Source organism: Dendrobium catenatum, unplaced genomic scaffold (genome assembly GCF_001605985.2).
Source record: "Dendrobium catenatum unplaced genomic scaffold, ASM160598v2 original_scaffold_27042, whole genome shotgun sequence".
Classification (NCBI taxonomy): Eukaryota; Viridiplantae; Streptophyta; class Magnoliopsida; order Asparagales; family Orchidaceae; genus Dendrobium; species Dendrobium catenatum.
The window spans coordinates 898,167-914,637 of NW_021345501.1; the positions used below are offsets into that span (position 1 = coordinate 898,167).

Sequence of the window (16,471 nt, forward strand, 5' to 3'; positions counted from 1 at the left end):
ATCTTAGGGATTCGATGCTTGTCAAAAAGACCAATGAAAAAGTGAGATCCCTTTCATATCCTCTACGAGAATTTTAATTTCTGTAAAATACATGGTCATGTTTACAAATATTTACCGATTTGCTGTATATTTATTAAGTATTTATAAATACTCAATAAATACATAATAATTCAAATGATTATTTCCATTCAAATACTGCACAATAATTTCTTCTATAGCAAGGCATAAAAAATGCATGGAGTATGATCTAGAACTTTGTTTAGGAGAAAACAAGGTTGTAAGAACCACTCATTAGTTCAGGCAAATTTGATTTTTCATAGGCAACAGATAAATTAAACTGCCGATTTTCACGTTTCTCTAGGTTCATCTTCATTTATAGCTGTATTAATTATCTAATTTTAATTATAATTTAGTTTCAATGTAAGAAGGATAATAATGCCTTATTAATATTTATAATTTTTTTCTTCGTAAATACGTGATGGAGTTTCATTAGTGATTTTTTTTAATCAAATGTTTTTATGATTTAATTTGTTGATCTTTTATATATGATGTACTCCTTCAATATATTTTTAGCAACAATAAAATAAAGTAGCCAGGTTCAGACTAAGGAAATAAGTTTTATCTTAATCTTTAAGATTTATATGAGCATATGACATGGTAAAGAAATTACCAAAAGAAAACCAATTTGATTTGGTGCTATATCAATAAAGCATTTGGTGGCAAAATTACAAAAAAGATCTGAGAGATGGATTAGAACTTCAAATGGTTCCTAAATTGTAGGATTGTTTGTTGAGTAACAGCTCAGTCTATAGAAAATTTTTTCTATGCAGACTCCTGACGGTGTTCGGAGACCAACAAGAACGCGCCACGACACTTTTTTGCTCGGTATCGGTGCTCGGTACCGCTCAGTACCAGATGACATGGTGCATTCTAATTAGTCTCTGAACCATGCAGTATCCGCAAAGAATAATTTCTCCAGTCTATAACATAAATAGAATGTAGAAATAATAAAAAGGATAGCTATGGTTTGATAATGTTGTGGTCATACTCTTCGATGATTTTTGTGGCAAGAATCAGTAGATCAACGAAGGCACTGAATGTTGCACGCAAAAATCTAGCCTCAACTGCTTCAAATCGCCTGAAGCACATAAACACGGTTGAAGTAAAAAAGGCATTAAGAAGATCCTTTACAGTTGCAGTTGTAATTTCAAACGTGCAATTATCACATTTCAGCCGTGCAACCTAGTTTGGAGGGCTGGGATTGAATCCAACAAAATCATTGTGAATTGCACGGCTGGGATTGATTCCAGCATTTCTGTTAAAAACCTCTTTTTTTGAACAAAAATGTTGGATTCAATCCCAATCGTCATCCAAAATGAATTATACAGTTGAGTTTCCAAAACTCAACTGCTATTGCGATTGTAGAAGATCTTAAACCAACAAGAGAAAATTACAAAACCATTTTTCATTTGTTCTTAATGAATGGAGATTAAATATTTAACCATCTTTAATTTGTTCTTAATGAATGGAGATTAAGTACTCACACTTTGAGTTTACCATCAATTACAGAGATCTGCCTCTTAACCTTGTCTGGTTGCAACTGCACATTTGAATTGGTGGCGAGGGGTTAACCACAAAATGATGACAGCCTACTTACCAAGAACCAAATAGTTACCTCTTTATCCACATCTAATGCCGCAAAGACAATTGCTGCATGGTCCTGTGATTTGTAATCTACTTCAAAGTCACTGTACAAAGTATTAAAAAAAATATCAGGCTAACATGAAAACGGCTAGAGGATAGTTTGCTTGGATGTGTCAAAAGTAATTGTAAGCATGTATTTACACTATAGAATGCTAATGATTACAAGTTTTAATCATTGGAAAGGCTGCCTAGTGTATTATGTTGGCATGCTTGCAAAAAAGTGCATGGAAGTTTTGTGTATAATTGTGTATAACAGTTATTATATCTTTAGAATGCTATGCACAACTTTATACATAAAAAATGATAACTTTTATCTCGAAGTATATATACACAGTTGCATACATCACTTATTACCTCTTTAGAAGGTTGTAATCAGTTTTATATACGAAGACAATGGAAGAAATATATTTATGTAGATATGCTTTCAAAGGTGAGCCAATCTACAATTACGAATTTTGAAGTACAAGCCTCTTGACCTTTACATCTTCTCAGGGTTTTGCGAACAGCGCTGTTTCTGAATAGAGCAGTAGCCCATTCCCGTGTGCACGATCTGTGCCTCGATCAGGCTTATGCTCTCGTCGTTAAAAGGAAAACAAGACGAAACTCGTTCGCTTCTTCCTTCAACACACACGAGTATTAAGCCCTCGATTTCCTCTGCCGAATTTCACTCGATCAATGCACCCTAAGCCTTTCATCCTCTCATATGGCTCCAACCCCTGCATAGACCTCCAACCGAGCCTTCTGACTTCCACCCAATCCGTCCGAAATCCATAAGAAAAACTCTCACCCAGCCATTCTCCTTATATTGATATCATCCACCTTTCCCAATCACACACGAGCAGCTCTGATCTCTTCCTTGCACGTGATTATTTAGTCGTAGCCCATCTGTCAACCGGTCCTCATCAATCCCTCAGCTAATAGCACGCACGACTCGACCAACACAAAGGTAAAATCTCCCTATTACTTTGTGATCTTTTTATTAATTAATTGTTGTTATAATTATTATATGTTATTAAGAACAATAGTTATTACTATTATTACAATTAATCACAATAAAAATGATATTTATTATTATTATTATTATTATATTTATATATATATATATATATATATATATATATATGCATTTTTTCACTTGTTGTCGTCATCAACATAGCTGACATCGGCTCATGAAGGTATAACGCTCTCTAAACATCAAATCTCGTACTCGACACTCATGGCGCGCCGAGAAACCACCTATACACACATTTCTTAGTGTGGTAGGAGGGAACCTGATGCGACACTTACGGCAAGACGGGTAGACCCTGTACATGCTTTTCTTAGCGTAGCATGAACAAATTTAAGTACCCGTGTATGAGCTTCAGTGCCTGTGGGGAAAAAGTTTGCATTTCAAACAGGTACCTTTGAAGACTTATACATGTTTTTCTTAGCATTGTGGGATTGAAAACTACAATCGCGGTATCACCCGATACCTACCATACGCTTTTCTTAGTGTAGTGAGAAGGTCCAGCTTCCTAAAATTTCCTTAAACATGGAAGATGCCACGAGGCTGTCAAAATTTGAATTGAACAAAGGGGATGAACTTGAATCAAATGACAGTGGACTTAAATTTAAATGAACAGCAAGGAACAAAACTTGAACACTGACAGGGAACCATACTCTAAGTATAAAAAAAATGCATAATCATAACTAAAATACAAATACAACAACAACAACATCAAGCCTTTATCCCACTACGTGGGGTCGGCTACATGAATCATTTTTCTCCATTGTGTCCTATTAAAAGTCAAATTCTCATTTAAATCTAATAAAGAAAGGTCATTCCTAATATTTTCTAACCAAGTCTTTTTAGGTCTACCCCTACCTTTCTTAAAACAAGTCAAATCTAATATCTCTACTCTCCTAACCGGGTCATCGGAAGGCCGCCTTTTTATGTGACCAAACCATCTAAGGCAACTCTCTCTAATCTTATCTTCTACTGGAGCTACTCCAACCTTTTCACGTATATGCTCATTTCGTATCCTATCTCTAAGGGTAAAACCACTCATCCACCTAAGCATCCTCATCTCTTCCACACTTAACTTAGTATTATGCTTCTCTTTTAATGGCCAACATTCGGCACCATAAAGCATTGCAGGCCTCACTACCATCTTATAGAATTTTCCCTTAAGTTTGAGGGGTACATTTCTATCACATAACAAGCCCGATGCATTCCGCCACTTCAACCATCCAACTTGAATTCTGCTGATAATATCCCCATCTATTTCACCATAACTAAAATACAAATGTTGAACAATAATCTGGAACATCCACATGAACATCAATGAACAAAGCACAAAATAAGTGGAAAATAAACACTCAGTGCACACAAATGAAAAATGGCTTGTGACCTTCAACCTACCAATTTGCAAGTAGGAGCAAGTGATTCACAAACACTAACAAAGGACTCTTGATGAATATACTAATACATTGAAGAAATATTGGATTTGAAATGAACATGGTCCTCCTACAATCGACATTAATTAACTCATAAGCATATGCATCAGCCTCTTCTGAACACTGAAAGTCAGTATGCGATAAGCTACCTGTTAGATATTTGTTTCTAGATTTAGGTTTGCTTTTGTGTAGGTGTCTTGTTTGGCATGTATGACAAATTTTGTATGGCTTTTGTGCCTATATATAGGAGGTCTTTAGGCTTGTAATAGGCAGCCAAGGGAATAAAGAATTATCAGATTTTTGGCTCACGGTTCTCTCCTTCTCCCCTCTCCCTCTCTAGATCTTGCAAGAAGATCTCTCAAGATCTTCCTCCCTAGTCTTACAATTTGGTATCAGAGCCCTGGTGGCGATCAAGAAAGGAGGAAGGTGTTCTGTCAGAGAAAGGAGGTGGTGGCTGCCGGTGCCGAGATCGGAGGCGACTTCGGCTCGACGAAGGGAGCTCGGACAGGCGGGATCAGACGGAAGCCGGCTTTTGCATGCGGTTTGTCCGGGTGTGATCGCTGGTTGGATGCAGGCGGACGTGCGAAATCAGAGATGGCTTCTTGAATCGGGACAGATCAGATCGGAGGCGGACTGGAGCAAGGAAACCGGAGAACCTTGTGCAAGAGGCCGGAGCGCAGCCTTCAAGCAGGCGGGCAGGTCCTGCTCGCGGAACGAGACGGAAGGACGCTCGGTCGTGGTTGATTTCGCGTACAGGCGAAGCGACGACCTGTTGCCGCGATCTTAAAGTTGGTGAAGGAGTGGTATATGACGGACAAGAAGACGTTCCTTCGGGAGCAGGACACGGGCTGTTTGCTGTTTGGCCGAAATCTGGAATCGGCGTGAATCTCACGGAGGTCGGAGTTCTTTGCATGAAGAAGATCTTGAAATCAAGAGGGAAATTGGCACAGGTGGGATCGGCGTTACAAAAGCTTAGATAATGAAGCGTTCTTAGTAGAAACTTCTGTTGCATGGGCTTCAGGGAGTTTGGGATCAGTGGTTTCTTCATGGAATGGAGCATAGGCTTCTTGGTAACGTTGGGTTCTTGCTTGCGACTGTAGGCTTGAAGGGCTTGTGATTAATTCTTGGAAGGTTCGTTATATTGTAGCAGAAGATCGGTTCAAATCTTTAAAGAAGATATCGGATCTTCTTTGTGGTGGAGTTTTGGACTTCAGGTGGAGTCCGGGAGACACTGAGGTAGTGTCGGCTGTTCTTGGAGAGCAGGGTTGAAAGTGCGGGGCGCTTGGAGATGCGAGGTCGTGCGGTGCACGAGGCCGCATAGGAGAACGGGGCACTGGTGACGAGCAGAGAGCAGGTGAAGGCGCAGGGCTCGCTGCACGAGTGGATACGTGCAGGATGTGGTCGGTGAGAGACCACATGGGTGCAAGGCGCGGGCGCGGGGCTGATAGCGTTGGATGCTGGCTGGAGGCGCAGGGCGCAGGCACTGAGGCGCAGGGTGCTGGTGGATGCACAGGGCGTGGAAGCCGGGCTAGAGGTGCTCGGGATTGGCTGCGTTGGACGTAGTTCGACAGGAGATTTGTCGGGAGGTGGAGCTAGAATGTAGGTGGACGCTTTTGGCGGAGGAGACTGACGGAATCATTCTTTGGCTGTTCTTTAAAGAACAGTGGTTATCTTTTATTTTTGTAAAATCTAGGACCAAGGTGGAGATTGTTAGATATTTGTTCCTAGATTTAGGTTTATTTTTGTGTAGGTGTCTTGTTTGGCATGTATGGCCAATAGTGTTGCTTTTTGTATGGCTTTTGTGTCTATATATAGGAGGTCTTTAGGTTTGTAATAGGCAGCCAAGGGAATAAAGAATTATCAGATTTTTGGCTCACGGTTCTCACCTTCTCCCCTCTCCCTCCTCTTCTCTCCCTCTCCAGATCTTGCAAGAATATCTCTCAAGATCTTCCACCCTAGTCTTACACTACCTATAAGCATGCATAAAGAAGTCAATGGTGTTCACAAGAACATGCGACAAACACTAAAAGTTGATATGCAATAAAGGTTGCAATTTGCTAGCCAACATGCATAAGGACATGAGTGATGAATATAGTACATCCAACAACCAATGTTAACTTATAGAGAAACACACCGAACTCCGACAAACAACAAAGTTCCTTACAATTACACACAGTGCAACGTGCAATGAATATTATGACATCCTTTCAATCAATGTTAACTGGCTTGCTGATGCATGCGGTGGCCTCCTACAAACATAAAGCTAGCATGCGATGAATGTAGCGTCAGTCAACATACATGGGGAAATTGATGATGAATGTAAGTTAGCGTGCAGTCGATAACAACATGCAAGAAGACGAAATTGTAACGCAATAGTTCCCCTATGATCGATGTCAGCTATCTTGCAGATACACATGGCAATTCCCTGCAAACACTGAAAAACTTGTAAGCGAATGTAGCAATTCGCCAATCAGCATGCATAAGGAAATTAGTGGTGAATACAGCCTATCTGGTGGCCCAAATCAACATATGAATGAATAAACTAATTGGCTTGCAAACAACGAAGCTCCTTGCAAACATACAAGTTATAGCATATGATGAATGCGAATATATGCTGGCAATGATAGAAGATTTTTTGTATGCAAAATAGTATAACTACAAGTGGTAACCAAACATGCAGTGAATGCTACAACATTCCTACAACTAACGATGATTTAGTGCCAAGCAAATATAGTAATACCCTGCAAGTAGAGGTAATCAATATGCAATAAATGCAAGTACCTACGAGCCACTATAGGAGACTCGCCATGTATACAACATGCTGTTTGTGAGCAAATGCATAAGACCTTCATGAAATATAGGCACCTACGAGTCGTTGTAGTAGATCTCTGAATAATGTCTTATTCACAACCCAATCTGCCTTCTGAAAATTTATCTCGGAACATACTAGTTAAAGCTCTCCTCGACGACCCGAAGAAAGAAGAAAGGAGTTCACGGAGAGGCCAGGGCGTGAATATTCGGAGCCCACACAATAGCTAGAATTTTTCTGGTCATTGTATTCAGCTCATAGATTAAAGAAAGGTAACCCTATTTTTTAGTTACTCGGCTGAAAGCAAAACTAATGCGCCTTTGAAGTTTTGGGCGTCAAAATGATGCAACATTCACATCATTTGAGGTCCATGTATGGAGATGGATTGGAATTAAAGATATTCTATAATCACATTGAACTATCATCTGCATGCAAATAGAGATTCCTTCATATTAAGAATGACACAATGATATTAACAAGTCCAATGCATTTTCATAGGATCACTTGTTCAAATAAATTCATGTATTTTTATTTTACTCAATTCATAAGATTGTTAATAGAATGTAATGTTGACTTTTACATATCATTTCTACTCTTGATGCATATTAAACAATTATAATATATGAATATCAATGCTAAGCAATTTAAATGTTGATGATAATGATACTACATTAAAAGAAGCAAATGAGAGATATCATGCCATGTTAGGCAAGTTGATAGACTATGATGACTGCATAGGGATACAAAAAAATTCTAACAAGATGAGCCTCAATAGTGAAAAAGATAGTTTACAAATCTTGATAGTAGAAAATTGATACTACAGTTCAATTTTGAAATCAATGGACCATTGATAATTGTTATGTTGAATTGGTCAAATTTTATCAATAATTTTTAAGGTTGACGGGCCAAATGATAACTATTGATATAGTATATAGAATTCATATCACATAACAACATATTGAAATAAGATTATACACAATGCAAACTAAATAATTGGCAAAATAACTTGCAAACAATAGGAAAAGAAGAGTTAGAAAAATATGAAAAAAAATTACTAAAAATTGCGCTTCAATACAAAAATTTTGCAAAGTTTGCTAAAAATCTTGGAGAAAATTTTACAAAATAGAGAAAAAAGAGTTATTTGCTCTTATTAAAACTTGCTACACTAACAATCAAACACCCAAAACCATAATATTAACATTTTAAGTCCTAATCAGTTATGTTTTTATGGAAAACAAATAAATATCCCAAAAACAGGAAGAAAAAGCGGATCAAGTTAAATCATGATACCATGGAAACAAGTATCATCTGCAGAATATAAAAAATTGCAAATTTAGGACAGCGTAGGATGGACTTGGTGGTTCAAAGTTCAAAGTGTACAACACCATGCAGAGGGTATGCTTTCAATAGTTGAAGCTTAAGCATGCACTTTTAACCACTCAATATGGGAGTTGAGCCCCTCACCTCACACTCATTAGGTAAAATGTGAGGTGAGGACAAGACCGCAGGAGTAAATGCTCATTGGAAAGCATAACCACAACATGACTATACAAGTATTTAAATAAACAAATTTATAGTAGACTAAAAAAGTAGCAACTATTGCTTCAAATGGGAAGTTCTCATATAATACTGCATGATTACATGATAGTAGAAAACCAATGTGAATTCAGACTGTTAAAAAATAAAATAAGAAATTTCAGTGAATAAATTCTGGCAGCCAGCTTAAGTGAAAGGAGTCAAGCGTTTGAGGTACCAATAGCAATAACAGCAACCAAAGAAAAATCCAACAAAAACTACGTTGGTAAAGGTTAATGGAGGATCAGGAGGAAAATTCTATGCAATGAATAAAATGTAAAGGATTGATTTAGTGTTTAATACCAGAAAATAAATGTCAAGATTTCTACTTCTATCAAGTTTCTTGTTTTGTTATCATTTTATTTAGCCAAATAAAAGAACTCCAACTGATTCAACTTTTGTTGCAAACAAAAAATTGAAATTACTAAAGTTGATGTGGTTCTTCAAAGTTTCTACACATTATAGTAAAAAACAGATTTAATGCGCTTTACTAAGCCTCTGTGCTTCAGACAAAAAACTAAGTTCATTAACTGCATATAGCTGCACTTTCGAGCACGGAACTTCAATTCAACATGCTTTTGACAATGCTGGACACCATATATCAAAAAAGACAAAAGTAAAAGATCCATAGGCGATTTTACAATTTTCCTAGATTTAAAATGTGTTCACTAGAGCGAACATAACATTCTATGAAGGGACCAAGTCAAGTCACTAGACTATTTGAAAAGAATCTAACAAAACGGAACACGACAGTCAATTGGCGTATTGCCCAACAGAGTACTGAAAATATATTGCTCAAGTGCTTACGTAGTCCCAATAACTTCTTCCTATCGAGGCAAACAAAGAAAGATCCATGGAAAGTTAATAGGGGAATCAAAATGAACCTTTTTTTACAAAATTACACAAAGGAGTTAATAAAAGGCTCATGAATGGGGTTGGATAAGCAGGCTACTGAAGTTTCTTTGTTCGCCACCAGCCTAAACACATATCTTCATCCACCTTAAAATACTCTTATAAAATAAATAGAAATTGTCAGCAATACCACAATTTTTTTTTCAAAAACATAGCCAGCTAGTTTAGATGCCCCAATCACTCCAATGGATTCCTATTTGCATCATCAAAATGACTCATCATCAAAATGACTCGGTTTATCTTTCTCTAAAATATGTGCCATGGTTCTAGGATGTTTTGAATAGTACCATATACCCAAAGCAAGTCCATATCCAATTATTTGCTATGGAAAATAAACGCAACACAAAGGACGAATTTGCAATAAGGCTTAGATACTCTCCCACATTAGTAAGAAGAAGCATAGCTTCAATCTGTCAGATTAACCACCAAGATGCTGTAAGAAGATTTATTGCTACCTTATCATAATATGAAGTCAATTTTGTAAGTAGAGCTTGCTTATTTTAATAAAAAAGGCATTATTCCCTCTTTCATGAAAAAAAAGCTAGCAACTTAAGTCTGTGAAATTGTTTAGTCAATACATTTAACTGGAGAAAGCTAATTAAAAATTTAATCAACACAACATCTAAATAAAACAAGCCAATATATATATATATATATATATAATCCTATTTAGTCAGTGGATGAAGGTACTTCATAAGGTTAATAAATTAGAGTAACAGACTTTAGTTTACATGCTTAAAATTTTTAGAGTTCAGAGCAAAGAATTTTTAAGTTAGCCTGTTCTTTCAAAATTTTGATGAAAAGTGTTACAGAGCAAAAATTTCTGAAGTGTGCATACAGAAGGTAACGAAAAAAAAAAAAAACTTACCAACTGTAGTCCCAACCATGAGATTGGAAGCCTTCCACATCACAACCTGCACCGGAGGCCATCAAGACCAACTAGCTATCCCAAGAATAAAAACAAAGGATATTCATTAACCAGCATAAATTCAATAACAAGAACTAAAATATCCATCAAAAAAGAACTAGAACATCTTTCATAAAATGGAGAAATAAAAAAGCAAGGTTCTGGGTACAGATGTACTACAATCACAACAAAAAAAACAAAGTTATGAATGATTAATCTACTACATAATTGAAGCATAAAAAATTGCTACGCTTTAACTAAGAGATGTAAATCACAACCAAGGCCGAAAAAAAAAAGATTGAAAGGAGCTTGTATGATATAAACACTCTAAAACTAGATTCTCCTAAAAAAATGAAAGCCATTTAAATTTTAGCTCTACTCAAGTTAGGAAGAACATTCTAAGCTCGACCAAAGTCAAAACAATACCAATTCTAACAGCAAGTAATTAAGGATCAGTTTGTTTCTTAGAAGGTTAATGGAACTGTTGTGGACCTTGTTTCCGGACCAATTCAAATGCTATCAAAAAATATATAGATAGTTTGCATAAGATTTTTCAAAGATCAATGCAAGTAATTTCCTCAAAATTAAGCCAAAGTCACTTTTATATGTGATTCACAAACAAAGATCTATCTATTATTAATGTTTCTCATCTCCTTTTAAAAAAACAGAGGATTTGAATCTATTTAACCAAAATTTTAACTTTATATGTTCAGTTCGAAAGAAAATATGGAAAAATAATAACATATCAGCACATGATGTGGACGAAACATGGGGAACAAATAGCTATTACATGTAGCAAGCAGGCATTTTGCTTGAAATGAGGGCAGGAACCAACGCTTGAAGAGCTATTCAGCAAATGAATAGACATGGAATACAAATGAGATCATCATTAACCAAATTGGTGGAGATTGAATAACATGATCAGCAATTGCAATGGTAGTTCCACTTAGTAGTCTGCAATTCTGTTTGGCCGCAAAAGCTATTTGCATTCGACCAAAGATATAAAATTAAATCTTTTTCTTAGCATAATACCTTTGCAATACTTGCTTTCTAGCGGCAAATTTAGGCTTCGTTTAGGATGGCTTTCCTATTGCTTCTTAAAGCAGCTTTCTAGTATAAATTTATACTAGAAAGCTGCTTTAAGAAGCAGAAGCTGCCCCCAACAAATCTTTAATATTGTTAATTTTCTCCGGCACTTTTTTTCCAACCATCAAATTGTCACATGCTTTAGAAAAGCTTATATTAAATAAATAATAATCATAGCGCCTATTTGATGGAAATATGAGGATTTACACTCATTGTAAGAGAAAATCTGTCTCGTTGCTAATTTTGTGATCTTATAGATAAGCCTCTATTGGTTTCATAAGTTATTTAGACTTTTTAGTGGTATATGTGCCGGTGAAAAATGTGCCGGCAAAAAAATCCTTCGTTAAATTACCGACAAAATATTCATCGGTTAAATTTATCGGAGTATTTAAATCAGTCGGAAAGTTCAACATCAAAAGTAAAAAGAGAGTGAAGAAAATAAATTGCAAGAAAATAAAGAATATGTAAACCATATTTATAGTGGTTTGGTTGAAATCGACATACGTCTGCTCCGCATAAGTCCTCCTCTTTGGGTATTACATTAAAAGTAACTCTCCTTTAGCACACATCTAGGCGGAGATCCATTCTCCCTTAACCAGACGAGGAATGATCTTTAATTATAAACTCCGAAGAATCTCCCTCCTTCCGCCTCTTGATCCGGCGGAGATGTTTTCATTTTTTTAGCTCCTCACTTCAGTTGAGATGCCACTCCCTCATTTCGCCTCCTTAGCCCGGTAGAGAAGTTAATCCATCTTTTTGCCTCCTCGGCCAAGCGAAAATGCCAACCCTCCTTTTGCTCAACACAACGGTGGAGATATTGTCCCTCCGCTCGCCTCCACTGCCTGACGGAGATGTTGATCTCTAATCTCATTGACTGGCGAGTCTTTACCACCAAAGACTCTCCTTCTTTGATCTCCTCTCCAAGAGCTCCACAAAAAATGAATGGAAGGAAGAAAACAAATGTTCACAATTCACATATAGAGTAAATGGGTTGAGCAATATGTTGTTAATTTTCTTTTTGAAGAGCAATGGGTAAATGAAGATTAGATAGCTCATCAGTAGATGGATACTCATTTAGATCTAATAATTTAAATAGAGGCCTTGATGTAGGAGGTGGGCGATGCCATAGAGAATATATCTTTAGAGGAGGGAAGGAAGGAGATGCTGCAACTAGTGGAAGAGGAACTAGCAGTGAAGGTACCTCAAAGGAAAATGAGATCAAAAAGAAAGGAATGCTCTAATATAAGCCAAAGTATATTAGCTTCCAGTAAGACGATCACAACATTTATCTCCTTGCTAATTGAGAAAATAATCAAGAAATCTACATGGAATAGCACAAGGAAAAATATTTTCATGTGATTGAAAAACATAAGTAACGCAAAAATATTCTATGTGTAAGAGGAATATAATTTAGTCAATGTAAAGAATGGAGAGGGGAAGAGGTTATCAAAGAAATAACCACATAAAAATTTGTTAAAACGTCATCCCTCCAAAACTGATGAGGGACTTTCATATGACACATTAATTTATTGGCAACATCAAGCATATAGTGGTTTTTGGGTCACCTAATAGTGTCATGTTTATATGATAAGGACAAGAAGTTTAATGAATGATATAATTATCAATTATAGTGTGCAAAATTGAGGCTGCATAAATTTAAATGCACTAGTATTTTGTAAAAGTTTTGATAATAGCGGGAAAATGAACTTTTATTCCTTGATTAAAATTATACAATACATTAAGGACTTTTGACAGAATTTTGAGTAAGAAAAATAAAGTGACATTCGAATAATCATATATGAATATGACAAAATATCTAAATCCTACATAAGTAATGATAGAACTAGGATCCCAGATTTTAAGCGGACTAATCCAAAACGACAAGTCCGACAACTTGTAGCAAAAGAAGGAAAATGCACATGATATTGTATATCCAACTTGTAGCTCGAATAGTCAAACTTGACAAAAAATGAGAATATAGAAATGAAATCCCAGAAAATCTATTAAGAAGAGGAAGACTCAACCTACATTGATATTCATATGGAATAATAATGGAAGTGATGGCAAAAGGGAAATTGTTCATCAAGTAATAAATTCTGTCAGTTTCAGTACCTACGCCAATCATCTTTCTCAAGTTGTAATCTTGAAAGATGGAATGAGAGAGTAAAATGTTAATAAACAATTGTGATTTTTTAAGACAGCTAATAGACAATAAGCAGGCAAAAAATTCTGGTACACATAAATATTAAAAAAAATTAGAAGGATGTGTAATGCCTTTTATAGAAATAAAAGAGGGAAAACCATTAATATCAATGACAGGTAGTTACTTATCATATAAGAGGAGGTACCGAGAACAAAACCCAAGGCATACTAGTGAAAGAGTTGCAATAGATCTAGAGAAGCAGATAGCATAAGAAGCTGAGAGAGAAGTTTGAAGTAGTCAATCATAATCTTCCAAACATATATTAACAAATCAAGAGGATCGAACACCATGAAATATAGAGTTGGATCGATTATGAAAGCAAGCTTAGCAATTGGATGGCAATTGAAATTCTCCTATCAGCATTTAGGAGAATGATTATTGTAGCTATAATGAGAGCAAGAGAAACTACATTATTATGACCACGGTCAATATCTCCATGAATTCGGCTACCATTTTCATGATTTTCTCAGTTGCTCCTAGATTTGACAACCAAAGTTGATTCATTAGAAACCAAAGGTTCGAAGTTGGAGAACTTAGTAAAATGAAGAACCTGGAAGAGAGTGATCACAATTTTGGAGATTGTAGAGTTTACCATCAATTGAGATTGCACACCTAAAGGGAAGGATGCAACTCATGCAAGTCTAAGATGAATTTGGCTATATAACATATTCATTCTATTTTTGACAAAATAGTCAAATCAACAATGAAGGGCAATATTGAAGTAACTCGTCACATTTTTCTCTCAGCGTGTTATAATACTCCTAATTAAGAGTGCATGGCAAGCTTTACTAGGAGGAGATAGCAGGAAAAAGTGTTGGAGGGTGTGGATCAAGCAATGGGAGATGAACAGGAATAAAAGACAATAAGCACAACAAGCGGGGATGGCTAACAGCAAGAGAGTAAGTCAGGTAGCACTAGGGTAGCATAGGTGCAATCTTTAGGGATTGCGTGAGAGAGGCATTGAAGAGCAAGTGAGAGGAGTAAACGAACAAGCGAGCGAGGAACAAACGGGATAGTGGGACCGACTATTGGGTGCAAGAGAAAGCAAGGGTGTGAGGACGAGCAGAAAGCGGATAACATTGAGTAGGGTATAGGATTGGAAATTATAATGGATGAAGGGAGACAGATATAACAACTACAACAATAACAAGCCTTTATCCCACTACGTAAAGTCAACTACATGAATCTCTTTTCTCCATTGTATTTTATTAAGAGTCAAATTCACATTTAAATCTAATAAAAAAAATCATTTTTAATACTTTCTAATCAAGTCTTTTCAAGTCTACCTCTATCTTTCTTAACATAGACTGGATCTAACGCATCTACTTTCCTAACAGGGTCATCGGAAGGCCAACAATTTATGTGACCAAATCATCTAAGGCGACTAGCTCTAATCTTATCTTCCACTGGAGCTACTACAACCATTTCACGTATATATTCATTTCGCATTCTATCTCTAAGTGCAAAATCACTCATCCATCTAAGCATGTCATCTCTACAACACTTTAACTTGATTTTATGCTTCTCTTCTAATAAGGAAAATATTCTGCGCCATAAAGTAGTGCAACTCTCACCATCATCTTATATAATTTTCTTTTAAGTTTGATGGGTTATCATACAGCAAGCCCAATGCATTCCTCCACTTCAACCATCCAACTTAAATTCTACTAATAATATCCTCATCAATTTCACCATCACTTTGAACAATAGACTCGAGATATCTAAGACTTGTACCTTTTTTAATGACTTGATCACCCAATATCACAATCCTATCACTAGATCTATTACAACTAAAATCCCTGAATTCGGTTTTAGATCGACTCAAACAAAAACCTTTAGACATTGGAAAGATTTTCTATACTAACTAACAAAGTGAAACAAGGCAACAAGCTATCGAAAATCATAAATCAATGGTCGTGTGACCCGTTAATTTTGAAAGCCATGTGATTTTGATAAAATCCTATGTGTGCCCGTAATTTTAATAGAATGAAAATAATCAAACCCTAAAACATTGTTGGAGATTATGAGAAGGGGATATAATACACACCTAAACGAACCGATAGAAAATTTTTTGAGAGGAATCTCACTGTCCGTCGTCGTCGAAGAAGCTGCTACCGTCCGCCGTGTAGTAGCAGTATGGCGAACAGGCGGCAACAGCGTGAAGGAACCGAACCAGGGCAGGTTGGCGTTGAAGGCGATTCCTCTGCGAGACCGGAAATGAGAGAGGCGGTTGCTATGCGAGAGTTGGCTAGTGAGGCGATGGCGCGGAAGCTAGGTTTCGTTTTTTAGTTCAGGGCCTTCAGGCATAGAGGATTCAAAAAATGTGCCGTCAACGCCACTTTTATTTTTCTGACAGTAGATAAGAATAAGATTTAATTTATATCAAGAAAAATATTTTAGAAACATTTTTTGGTTTGCAGCTGGGAGCTGCATCTTCTTACCATGGGAATGCAATTTCGGCAGGCATTGCTTGGCTGCAGGTTATTTTTTAAAATATATTAATTTGACTATAAATTTAATATTTTAAATTCATCTTAAAACAAAAATGCACCATTTTTTTTTAACGTCAGTGCAACATCCCATTTCATAATTTTTTTGAATTTGAATGATATAGTTATTTTTACAGCAGCTTTCAGAAAAGTCACTTTCCCCACAATAGTTTTACAATCACTTTTACGAAAAGCTACAACCTTTTCAAATAGGAGAAATTATTACGTGCAATCAAAGGACCGTCCAGAGACAAATCAGGATGCGTTATGTCACTCGGTGCACAACAAAATGGTGACATGATGCTTTATAATTCGTTTTCGGACGGCGTCCGGTGACCACACGTAATAAT

At 36.4% G+C, this 16,471-nt stretch overlaps 1 protein-coding gene across 2 annotated transcripts; it reads right to left on the bottom strand.

Moving 5' to 3' along the window:
* Positions 1 to 725: 725 nt before the first annotated feature.
* On the bottom strand, positions 726 to 15,973 carry LOC110112872. 2 transcript variants are annotated; one of them, XM_020845254.2, is made up of 5 exons: positions 15,680 to 15,973; positions 10,305 to 10,375; positions 1,676 to 1,748; positions 1,545 to 1,600; positions 726 to 1,138 (listed from the first exon to the last, which is right to left on the bottom strand). In XM_020845254.2, exons 2-5 carry the CDS (start codon positions 10,364 to 10,366, stop codon positions 1,021 to 1,023), a joined length of 309 nt encoding a protein of 102 aa, XP_020700913.1. In that variant the 5' UTR covers positions 10,367 to 10,375; positions 15,680 to 15,973; the 3' UTR covers positions 726 to 1,020. The 2 variants fall into 2 exon arrangements, with proteins under 2 accessions (XP_020700913.1, XP_020700912.1); XM_020845253.2 differs by having other exon boundaries at positions 10,305 to 10,379; positions 15,680 to 15,971.
* Positions 15,974 to 16,471: the final 498 nt, after the last annotated feature.